This window comes from Schistocerca americana, chromosome 2, assembly GCF_021461395.2.
Source record: "Schistocerca americana isolate TAMUIC-IGC-003095 chromosome 2, iqSchAmer2.1, whole genome shotgun sequence".
Classification (NCBI taxonomy): Eukaryota; Metazoa; Arthropoda; class Insecta; order Orthoptera; family Acrididae; genus Schistocerca; species Schistocerca americana.
In genome coordinates, this window is record NC_060120.1 from 790,582,647 (window position 1) to 790,595,523 (window position 12,877).

At 41.3% G+C, this 12,877-nt stretch overlaps 1 protein-coding gene across 3 annotated transcripts in view; it reads left to right on the forward strand.

The window, feature by feature from the left end:
- LOC124595250 (fatty-acid amide hydrolase 2-A) overlaps window positions 1-12,877 on the forward strand; it is a 169,476-nt gene that overhangs the window by 120,004 nt on the left and 36,595 nt on the right. For all 3 annotated transcript variants that reach the window (XR_006978186.1, XM_047133915.1, XM_047133914.1), the window contains exons 9-10: window positions 11,317-11,484; window positions 11,569-11,751. Coding sequence is in view for 2 of the 3 variants with exons in the window: in XM_047133915.1 (XP_046989871.1) it covers window positions 11,317-11,484; window positions 11,569-11,751 (351 nt within the window). In the remaining variant the exon portion in view is untranslated. The remainder of the gene's footprint in view (window positions 1-11,316; window positions 11,485-11,568; window positions 11,752-12,877) is intronic.

Consider the following 12,877-nt stretch of genomic DNA (forward strand, 5'->3'; position numbering starts at 1 on the left):
GAAGCAGTGCATTCCTGGCTTGCAGCTCAACTGAGAACCTTCTTTTATGTGGGCACTAGGAAGCTTGTACGACGATCGACCAAGTGCGTTGAAATGCAAGAAGACTATGTCGAAAAATGATGTTCTTGTAAGTTTCCTATTTGATTAGAATAACATTTTATAACTACTTTGCAGATAATAATTGACTTTCCCTCGTACCTGTCTATGCTGTGGCTGATGGAGGATGTTTGCATCTTGAAAACTATTTCTTGCTTTTCTCAAATTTTCAGTACACTCTCTGATATTCTGACCATTGAAAGTATATTAAGTGCCTAAAACTCTGCCATCACATTAAATAATTCCCTGCTTCCACTTTTGAGGAGAAGTGGATTTCTCCTATATCTGTGCTTCATAAGCCATCTTCATGTATTGCCGACAGAGTTTTGGCATTGCAAATCCCCACCACCATGTTCACCTTTTCTCATCCTCCCCTTTTCATATTCCATTCACAAATTGTGTGTGGGAAGAATATGACAGGCAGTAAACCCCTGCAAGAACTCAAATTTCTCTGATTTCCTATCATGGCTGTATCATAAGATGGGCAGGGGAGAAATAGTAAGTTTCCTGGCTCTTCTTGGAATGTACACACTAAGAATTTTAACAGTTAACCTCACTGTAATGCACAATAACACTCTTGTAGTATCTTATCACTGGAGTTTGATGAGCAAATCAGATGATCTCATGTTTACTAAGTGAATCTTTGACAAAAGTCCCATACTTCTTTGGGATCTTCTCTATGTACTCTGTTAATCTTATTTTGTAAGGAGATTGATGAGCAGTATTTATGAATTGGCCACGGGTTTTGTCAGCTACCTCTTTCATGAGTAAATGTCGTTTCTTTTGGATTTGTCCAGTGCATCTGTCTGAAATCTGTTAGTTTTAATGATTAATTTTGCCCATATACATACTCCTAGATAAATTATAGTTGTTACAGTTTTTGGTGATTGATCTACAGGGGTTTTTCCACCAATTTATGTGCAATATGTTACATGTATTTATGTTTAGGGTCAACTGACAGTTCCTTTACTGTCAAACCTCAACATGTATTTCCATATTTTGCTAAAATATTCTGGTGTTGCAACTTGTATGTACAACAGCATCATCCGTGAATAGCCCACTGAGCTTTCACCCGTGATTTATCATTGTCATGAACAGTAACTGTCTTGTAACATTCCTTTGGGGTATGCCCGAAGTTACTTCTACATGCAATGATTTAATCTGTTTAAGAACATTGTATTCTGTCTCCTAAGAAGTCTTGAATACAGTGTTGCATCTAGTGTGACACTCAGTAAGCTTGAATTATGTTGAAACTTCTGGCAGATTAAAACTGTGTGCTGGACCAGACTTTAACTTGAGACCTTTGGGTTTCACAAGAAAATGCTCTACCGACTAAGTTAGCCAAACGTGACTCACAACCTGCCCTCACAGTGTGATTTCTTCCAGAACCTCCTCTCTTATCTTCCAGATTTCACAGTAGTTCTCCTGTAAACTTTGTGGAACCAGCATTTTTGAAAGAAAGGATATTGTGGAGAAATAGACTAACGACAGTCTAGGGGATTGTTCGCAGAACGAATTTTCACATTGCAGCAGAGTGTGCACTGATTTGCATTGTACAAGGTATGCGGGAGAACTTCTGTGAAGTTTGGAAGGTAGGAGAAGAGGTACTGGCTGAAGTAAAGGCAAAAATAATACTGTGAGGGCAGGTCATGGGTCGTGCTGGGATAGCTCAGGCAGTAGAGAATTTACCCTTGAAAGGCAAAAGCCCCAGACTCGAGTCTATCAGGCACACAGTTTTAATCTGCCACAAAGTTTCAATTCAGCACACACTCCATTGCAAACTGAAACTTCGTTTTAAAATTTGTTATTGAGGCAACAGCGTGGAACTGAATCAGAAACATTTTAGAAGTTAAGCAACAAGTTTGGATGCCTTTGTCTATTGTCTTTTGGATGTGTTATCACAGTGATAAGGAGCTGTCATATAAAAGGAATATAAATGTTAGAATGTAGAAGTGAGTAAAACCTGCGTAGATCAGGATATAGAAACATGTGCTTGTGAGTTAATATTGGGAAATGTAATACTTGTGATTGTTATGGTGTACTGGTCCCCATCACTGAGTGATGGTGAAATTTCATATGGTGTCACATCATCTTTGTTTTTAAATAGACTTTTTAATAATTACTTTTTAAAAATAGATGAAAAAATTGGTGCAAATAGTTCAGAAGATGCAGTAAACTGTACACTGAAGAAGTGTTATAGAGTACATTTAGCGAAATAAAAATTCATGTCACATTCCCATCTGAAATAACAAAGGCCGTCATGACTTTAAAAAGTAAAATTAGATAATATTGCCAATAATAAGACTTTAAATAGTTGTGGCCTTATAATATGTAATGTTCATAGTCATTTGTGTGATGCATAATTAATTCTGAGTGATTCACAAACATAGTAAATATTATATGGTTAGGCCTCTCTACATCCAGGGTGACTCCATAGATATCAGTAACTGCTGCCCTAATGCTGTCACTCCATACATGATTTTCAAAAATGTTTGTAAGGTAATGTACTCAGCAGCTGTCACCCACACATGTAATAATGGGATATTTAGCGAATCACAGTTTCGATTTTGTAAGGGTCATTCTACTGAGGCAGCTGTCTACACAGTTAATGAACACACAATAAAATATTTATAGGGTAAAATATCACCATTCTTTGGCTTATTGACGTATGTCAGTCATTATACTTGGTTAGAAAAGTTAAGTTTATGTGGAATACACAGTTCAGCACATGCTCGGTTTAGTTTGTATTTATGAGACAGGGTGCAGGAAGTCACCCTAGGCTCTTTGAGGGATGCCACTAATCTTTGTGGGGAGGAATTACAATGAGAGTCTCATGATTTGAACAATAGCACACTGCTGTTCTTTATTGTACAACCATTATTATGAAGCCAAGCAAAGAAGCATGAACAGAGAAAATAGTAAATGATGTTTATGTGGAAGTTACTGACTGGTTTTGCACAAGTGGGCCAGCTTCAAATTTTGTAAAAATGCAGCTCATCACTTTTGTACTCTCAGGAATATGCCACCTCCAATTAACCTGTTTGTGTCACAGGTGGAGAGCTAATGGGGGCACTGTCTGTCTAACCGCACACTTTCACCCCAGTGTTTACTAGTTACCAAGAGCTCCAGTATTGGGCACATCAGGGAAAGAAGCGGTCCTGGGCTGGAAAGAAATCTAATGTTTTGCTCAGTATGTCTGCCAGGAGGCCTCATCCAGGCAGCGGCTATCATGGATGCAATGTGCAGTCATCTTCAAATTGTGGCTAATGTCCCCACCAATAATCCATCCAGGTTGAAATTGAGTCTTGACTGCAAAGTTATCTGGACATAAGTAATTGGCCTAAGTGAACTCAAGTTAATCATCGAATGTTTGTACCAGCCGCCCTATTTCACGTAACAGTTGTGCAGTCACTCAAAGAAAGTGTACGCCTAGTAGTGTGAAAGTATGCCAATGATGCAACATTACTTGGAAGTGACTTCAACATACCGAGTAGAAACTTAAATATCTATAGGTTCATTGCAGGTGGTATGGACAGTCTTGTGAAGTAGTTCTGAACATATTTTCCAAAAACTGTCCTGACCAACTAACTCTACAATCCACATGCAGTTAAAAACTACAAAGAGGTTATTGACAGTATCAGTATAGAGACAGGGATTAATGATCATTATGATATCACAGTGCCAAGTTAATAAAACCATCAAGAAGTCTAGGAGAGTTTTTATGCTGAAAGGGGCAGATAATAATTTTTTGATATTTTGAGTAGAAATGAGTGGCCATAATTTAGTTCTAGAATGACGGACTTAGAGGAATTATGGGTAAAGTTTAAACTGATTGTAAGTCATGCTGTAGAGAAATATGTGCCAAGTAAGGAGATTAAGGACAGTAAGGGCCCACCGATGTTTAATAACAAAATTTAAAAAAAGGCTCAGGAAGCAGAGATTTTGTATTTAATCAGTTGTCTACCAGTGTGGTGTGGCAATAGAAGACAGCGAAAGGAAAGCTGAAACTTTAAATTTCGCATTTAAAGAATAATTCAAGCATAAGACTCGTACAGACATATCGTCATTTGACTATTGCACAGGCTCCCATATGGAAGACATAGAAATAGGTATCCAGGCTTTGAGATGCAACCGAAAGAGTTGATAACGTGAAATTCACCAAGTCAGGATAGAATCCCAGTTTTCTTTTACAGAGATTCTCTTGCCCTGTGTCAAGTCCTAAGCGATTTGAAAAAGCGCAAGTGACTCGTGTATATAAGGAGGTCAAAAGAACAGACCCACAAAATTACAGACCAGTACCCTTAACACTGGTTTGCTTCAGAATTCTTGAGCGTATTCTGAGTTCAAGTATAATAAATTTTCTTGAGACAGAAAAGTTTCTTTCCACAATTCATTACCGATTTAGAGAGCATCACTTGGGCAGAAGTCAGCTTGTCCATTTGACACATGATGTCCTGTGAACCACTGATGAAGGGCAACATGCAAATTCCAGGTTTTCCTAGATTTTCAGAAAGCATTTGACACGCTGTCCCACAGCAGACTCTTAACAAACGTTCAAGCATACGCAGTGGGTCCCCAGATATGTGAGTGGCTTGAAGAATTATTAAGTAACTGTTTGCTGATGACACTGCAATGTATGGGAAAGTGTTATCGTTGAGTGACTTTAGAGAGGTATAGAATGACCCAGAATTTCTATTTGGTATAATGAATGGCAGCTTGCTTTGGATGTAGAAAAATGTAAGTTAATAATGATGAATAGGAAAAATAATCATGTTATGTTGAAATATGGTATTAGTGGAGTGCAGCTTGACACAGTCACATCAATTAAGTATCAGGGCATAACATTGCACAGTGGTGTGGAATGGAATCAGCATACAAAGTCGGTGGTAGGGAAGCAAATGGTCAACTTAGGTTTATTGAGAAAATTGTAGGGTAGTGTAACTTATCTACAAAGGACACTGCATATAGAGCACTAGTGCTACCCGTTCTTGAGATTAAGAAGCACTTCAGGAGCAGGCTGCCAGATTTTTTTACCAGTGGGTTTGATCAACACATGAGTGTTACAGAGATGGTTTGTGACTCAGATGGGAGTCCCTGGAGGAAAGATAATGTTCTTTTCAAGAAACACTTTTGAGAATATTTAGAGAATTGGTATTTGCAGTTGACAGTAAAATGATTTTACTGCTGCTAATGTACATTTCGCACAAGGATTGTAAAAACAAGATGGATTAGGATTGGTATGGAGTGTAAACAGTCTTTTTTTTTCTCTCACTCCATTTGTAAGGGGAACAGGACCAATGCCATAATGCCATGCACCATATGGTGGCTTGCAGAGAGAGAGAGAGAGAGAGAGAGAGAGAGAGAGAGAGAGAGAGAGAGAGAGTGAATGAATGAATATGTGTGTGTGTGTGTGTGTGTGTGTGTGTGTGTGTATGCAGATCATTGAACACCAACGATAAATAACAAACAGGGCAGAAAGATAAAAGTTCTTGAGCAGGAAAGATCATCTTGTAGCTGTGCTAAAACACTTAGATTTGGCTACTTTTGCCGTAAGAATAGTTGTCAATGTTGGGAACACAGATTAGTGAGTTTGCATGTTTTCATTCACTGTTGTCTTGCATGATAATATTCTGGGTAACTCCTGACTGAGGCAAGAATTGTTCATTGAGCAGAGGAAAGTAATTAGAATTAAGTGCGAGATTCACACATGTACATCTTGTGTGCTTAACTACAGCCTCACAAAAAATTTATTCAGTTATGAAATTTATTATCAACAGTCCACCCAAGTGTGAGAGTAACAAAGATATTCAGAAGTACAACACTAGAAAGAAAACTGATATGCATTATTGTTAAATTTATTTAACTTTCACACAGCAGGGGTAAAATATGCCCTTTCAAACAAAATGTTTGCCAGACAGCAGGCCGGCCAGAGTGGCCTAGCGGTTCTAGGCGCTTCAGTCTGGAACTGCGAGACCACTACGGTTGCAGGTTCGAATCCTGCGTCAGGCATGGATGTGTGTGATGTCCTTAGGTTAGTTAGGTTTAAGTAGTTCTAAGTTCTAGGGGACTGATGATCTCAACTGTTGAGTCCCATAGTGCTCAGAGCCATTTGAACCATATTTTAGCCAGACAGCAGAAGTGTTTTCAGATGTAGATTAAAGATGTTTCTGTTGCGAGAAAGTTCTTGTGGAATGTGAATACTTTAGGATTAAAGAAGACCACTCACCGAAAAGCAGAAGCATTGAATTGTAGATAGGCACACACAAATGGAAGAAAACTCTAGCTTTCAATGTTATCCTTTGACAAGCATGAGTAAAACACACACACACACACACACACACACACACCTGCACCTTCCTAAGCTCCTAGATGGTGCCAGCCGGACTAACAATGCAGTGCCAGTTTGTATTTGGACTGGTTGTGGTGGGGATAGTGTTTGGCCAAGAGACAGACTAGGGTGTGGGTGGCTGGTGGTTCAGAGAGAAGCAGTTGATTTGCTGCCCAGGAATGTGGGAGCGGTGGCAGATATATTGGCTAGCCACATAATGCATGATTGTAGGGACCAGTGGGGAGCAGCACACAGTGAAGGCAATGTACTGGCATGAATTGGGAGGGTTGACAGTACAGAGGAAGAGGTCACTGATGCATGGATAATGCAGAGAGAAAGTGGATTAGCTGAGATTGAGGCCAGGGTGGAGGATGTGTTTTAAGGGTAACTCCCATATGTGCAGTACATAGATGCTGGTGGTGGTGGGAAGGACCCAAATGCCACACATTATGAAGCAGCTATTGAAACTGAGCATGTTGTACTCATTTGGATGTTGTGCCCCCGGGTGGTCAACTCTGATCTTGGCAACAATTTGATGGTCACTGTTCATCCTGCTAAACAGTTGGGTGGTAGTTGTGTCGACATAAAATGATGTGCAGTATTTTCTGCAGAGTTGGTATATGATTTGGCTTCTTCCACAGGTGGTCTGGCCTCTGATAGGGTAGGATATAAGACTGTGACGGGACGGGAGGAGGAGGAGGAGGAGGAGATGCTGGTTGGCTGGACGGGGCAGGTCTTACACCTTAGTCTACCACAGGATATGATCCCTGTATCCTGGGGTTGGGAGTGGGAATGGTACAGGGATGAACCAGGATGTTGTGTTGGTTGGGCAATGGATCACCACCTTACGAGGAATGAGAAGGATCTTTTGGTGAAAGGTATGATTCAGTTGTTTTAGTCCAGGGTGATATAGGGTGATGAGCAGAGCAGTCCTTTGTAGGTTATCCTGGGGGCATTTGAGGATATGACACAGGAAGTCTTTTGTGAGCTAAGTTTGAGTGGTATTGCCTGTATGTGAAAGCATCCATGAGACCGTCAGCGTACTGGACAAGGTATTTCCTCTCTCTGCAGGTACATTTTCCACAGGTGGCTAGGTTCTTTGGGAGAGATTTTTTAGTGCGAAAAGTGCCAAAATGCAGGTGCTATTGGTGGTCATTGGGTTTAATGTGGATGGAGGTAGGGATGAAGCCATCTGAGAGGTGGAGGTCTTTGTCAAGGAAGTTGGCCCTTTGGACAGAGAAGGGCCAGGTGAAGTGGATGGGACAGAAAGTGTTGAGGTTGAGAAGAAATTTGGGTAGGGTGGCTTGTCTCAAACTCCAGATCGTGAAGACATCATCAATGAACCTGAAGCAGATAAGGGAGTGGGAGTTTTGGAAGGTTAGCAAGGTTTCAACTAGATGACCCATAGACAAATAGGCATTGGAAGGTGCCATGTGGGTGCTCATGGTTGCGCCACAGATTTGTTTTTGTACATTCAAAGGAGTAGTAGTTGTGGGTCAGGATATAGTTGGTAAGGTGTAAGTAACGAGGTGGAGGGTTTGGAGTCTGAAGGATGTAGTGTTCAATAGCAGCAAGGCCATGGGCATTAGGGATATCGGTGTTTAGGGAAGTGACATCAGCAGTGATCAGTGGGAATACAGGAAGTGAAGGGATTATGGTAGAAAGTTAGTGAAGTTAGTAGTTAGTGTCTTCGATGTGCGAAGCTAGTTTTGGGGCAATGGAGCGTCCAAGATTGTTGGGTTTGTGGATTTTAGGGACCATGTAGGAGGTGAGTGTGTGGGATATTGTTGGGGTGAGGAAGGAGATGGTCTCAGGAAGGAGGTTCTGGGAAGGGCCTATGGAGATCAGTAGGGAGGTTATGTTGGACTTCTGGGATGAAATTGCTCTGATGAAGCTTGTAGGTGGCGGAATCAGACAGTTGGTGGAGGCCTTCTGTCAGGTAGTTACTGCGACTCATCATGACAGTGGTGGATCTTTGTTTGCGGGGAGAATGATTAGGACAAGATCTGTTTTCCTGTTGTGTATGGCTGTCATTCTTCTGCTGGAAAGTTAGTGATCTCAAGAAGGGATCTCATGCCACAAAACTGTCCCGTTGCTCCCAGCATGATTTCTTTTGTCCTTTTCACTCCTTGAACTCATGCTATATTATCTGGTTCCCCTTATAACTACCTAATGCTTTCACTTGCTATTTTCTGCATCATTTCCCATTTCCTAAAATCACCTGTACCCTAATGGCCAATTGCTCCATTTTTTTGCATGAATTCAGAGAAGTATCCCTTTCGCTGGCTAAAACCCATTCCCACATCCTGTTCCTTTAAAGTTGTCTAGAACATGGAATACCCCCCTCCCTCCCCCTCTTCATGCCATCCCAACAGCTTAACCATAAAAATTCCTTCTGTGGATCCCACCCATCCTTTCACAATAACTTTCACCTTGTCGGGTTCTGCCAGTCTCTCTCCCTCGTAAACCTGGAACTGCGGAAACATCTCTCCTTGACACAGCAATCCCAGAACCACCTCTATTCCCTTAGCAAGGTACTACTACTGTGCAATCCTTACTACACACACACACACACACACACACACACACACACACACACACACCATATTCAAAATAGAAACCCTTGCATTCCAATACGTATACAAACATTCCAGAAATCACCTCCATAAACCCTCTGACCTGTTGACAGCCTGCACCCACTTTGAGGCACCACTGCCCATCAACATTTATCCTACTCACAGCGAACCCCTCATAGCACGCAGACCCTGCCTAGCTGACCTTTTCGATTTACTAAATCCTCCAAAACTCCCTCCCAACAACCCCCAAAACCCAGAACCCAAGCAAACCCAAAACCCTGTTGTTAATCTTGCCACCAAAATCCTGAGTCCCATTTTATACCACCTAACCACTCCTTGGTCGCCTTCCAGGAATTCCTTACTTCCAAGGCATCATCACCTTCACTAGATCCCTTCCTGATAACACTAACCTTTCAGCAGAAGAAAGGACAGACACACACAACCACAAAACAGGTCTTGACCTAATCGTCTTGCCTGCACACAAGGTCTTCACCATTTTCATGACGAATCGCAGAGACTACCTGATGGAAGGCTTCTGTCAACTGTTTGACTCTTCCACCTACAAGCTTTGCCTTAGTGATCTCATCTCAGAAATCCAGCATAACCTCCAATCCCCACTGAAATCCTTAGGCACTTCCCAGAACCTCTCCCCTGAGTCCATCTCCCTCCTAACCCCAACAACATGTTGCACACCCACCTTCTACATGCTCCCTAAAATACACAAACCCAAGCATCCTGGATGCCCCATCATAGCTGGCTGTTGTGCTATCACTGATAGAATTTCCGCTCTTGTTGACAGTCACTTCCAGCCAACTGCCTTAAACCTAGCCTTGCACACTGAAGATACTAATCACTTCCTTCACTAACTTTTCACCATCCTGATCTCTCTATCTCCTGGATCCCTACTAATTACAGTTAATGCCACTTCCCTATACACCAACATCTTCATGCCCATGACCTTGAAACTATCGACTACTACCTGCCCTGCATCCTTCAGACTCCAAACCCACCACCTCATTCCTTGTACAACTGAGTACCTTATCCTGACCTACAATTACTTTTGCCTTGGAAGGGAAGGTACACAAACAAATCAGTGATGTAGCCGTGAGCACCCGCATCACACCTTCCTATGCCAAGCTATTTATTGGCCTTCTAAAGGAGTCTTTCCTAACCTCCCAAAACTCCCCACCCCTTGTCTGGTTCAGTTTCATTGATGATTTCTTCATGACCTGGACACCCTATCCATATTCTTTCAACAACCTCAACATCTTTTCTCCCATCTGCTTCATCTGGTCCTCCTCTTCGCAACTTCCTCAATGTTGACCTCCTCCTCTCTGATGGCCCCATCCATATATCTGTCCACATTAACTCCACTAAGCACCAACAGCACCTGCATTTTTGAAAGCTGCCATCCTTCCCTCAGCAATAAATTCTTCCCATACAGTGTAGCCATTTGTGGACGACATCTGCAGTGAACAGAGCTCCCTTGCCCAATATGCTGAAGGCTTTACGAAGGCCTCCACAGTCAGGCAGTACACCCCAAACCTAGTCCACAAACAGATTTTTCATGCAATATCTTCACACACACACGCACCCAGGAATCATCCTATATCACCTTGAACTGGAACAACTAATTCATATCCTTCATAAAAACTTTGTTTATCTTTCATTCTGTCCTGAAATGAGGGACATCGTACCCTAGATCCTGCCCCCCCCCCCCCCCCCCAAGCCCATAATGTGGTGGTCTGTTTCCCACTGATCCTACACAACATCGTGGTCCACTCCCACTTTCAACTCCAGATGACAGGGATCATATTCCTGTGGCGGATCAACCTGCCAATCCAGCTGCCCAGACCACCTGTCACAGGCTGCTTGGAATATTTATGGAAAATTTTGTTGCCCTAGCAATCTATGATAAACCTTTGTTACTAGGGAGTAAGTTCTTTTATATGACATGTGTAGAATTGTACATTTATTGTATCAGATCCACTTATCTTTACTGTGCTGAGCAATATTAGTTGGCACTCTATTCTGTGACAACTTATATCAAAAGCTGTATCTCTGGTAAACTGACTGTAGAATTGTACATGTGTTGTACTAGACCCACTATCTTTACTATGCTGAGCAATTTTAGTTGGCTTTCTGTTCTGTGACCATTTATATCAAAAACTGTACGTCCGGTAAAGTAACAGTTTTCTGATACTCGTGGATAGAGTTAGAATAACCGACTCTGTAATGGTGTTATTTTGTATTACTGTTTGAGTTCATTTTAAGTGGTAGGAACTTCAAATTTGTTTATAAATTTCTCTTTTACAGGGTTCTATAACTTTATGGTGGGAGTTAGTTAAATGGTTTCTTGGATTCTCTAACCACACATTTATTGCTTTAGCCACAGCCCTAACTGAAAAACTTGGGGTGCAGCCGGGTACCCCAGAACATGCACAATTGTGTGATTTGTGTGATCAGTTACACCAAGAGTTCCAGGTGAGAGGAAATGTGCTAAATAACTTTCACTACATCATATAGAATTTCATTGTTTTTTCTAATTATACAAATTCACACTTTCAGGATATGCTGGGAAACAATGGAGTACTTTTTTATCCAACACATCCTACTCCAGCACCCTACCACTTAGAACCTCTCATCAAACCTTTCAATTTTGCTTACACTGGAATAATAAACATGCTGGGATTTCCTGCTACACATTGTCCACTTGGTCTTAGCAAAGGTGGATTACCCATTGGAATCCAGGTATGAAAAACTTCAGGAACATGTAATATACCTTCTAAAATTTTGTTGCATGTATTTTCTTTCTAATAATACCATAAAAAGTGTGAATTTATGGACACTTTGTGCCAGCAACAGTATCTCCTTTTTCATTTTATGGAAGCTGCTATGGACAGAAGGACAACACAAATACGTCATACAATAGCAGCATTGTTGCCGCAACTCTCTGATCTAAAAGAAAATGTTCCTTCTGCATGTTCTAACTGCTTTGTTATCAGAATGGCAGTTTCTACACATTTTGCCAATGGCTGATGGAGATTGATGACTTTTGTTTTAAGAAAGATGATACCACCTTTGTCCTTGCAAAGTTGACTGAGGGCAGAAAACTTGGAGCTCAGAGTGCTCAGGATATAGCAGCCCAACATAATTTCACAGTGTGCTGCATTGTCTGTGGCTAGCATTGGTGTGTCCCAAGTGAAATGTGGTCATGCTCTCTGGTTGAATTGTGGTAACTGAAACTGCCGGCTGTGCGGTAGCAGTTAGAATTGATGATTTGTAGGTCTGAGGTAACCCAGGTGTAGAACACTCATATTATTCCAGAACATTGTGCACATCACTTCATCTTCTGAAATACACATTGTGGTTCATGAATAAAATTGCTGTTTCCCTATGTGCGTAAAGCCCATCAGTCTGTACTCTGCTGTAGTAATGATCAGACAACTTGCTTGTGAAGCTATTCAGTCTTTCACAATGTATGCAACAGTCGGAAAAGTGGATATGGTTTTTGTGTAAGGCAAATATTGCCAAACTTGTTGAATAGCTGTGTCGTTTGCTGAAGGGTATTCATATCAAAACAAATCCTTAGGATCTGTCTTTGCAATCATTATAAAAATAAAAAAAAGTAAGTAAAAAGGTTCAGGAAACTACAAATATGAAGAATAAAATGAATCAGAGAAAAAGAACAGTGACTGTTGAGGGAAATGGAGCTTAACATTTAACTAGCAGGAATCTACAATCCACATGCCACTGCAAGGCACGCTGAATGTGCAAATACGATCAGCCAAAGGAGTGTTATACTACTTTCTAGTGCATTTATCCTCCCCATGTTTCACTCTTTCAGCAGTTTTGTGGCAACGAATTTCGGAGTTGG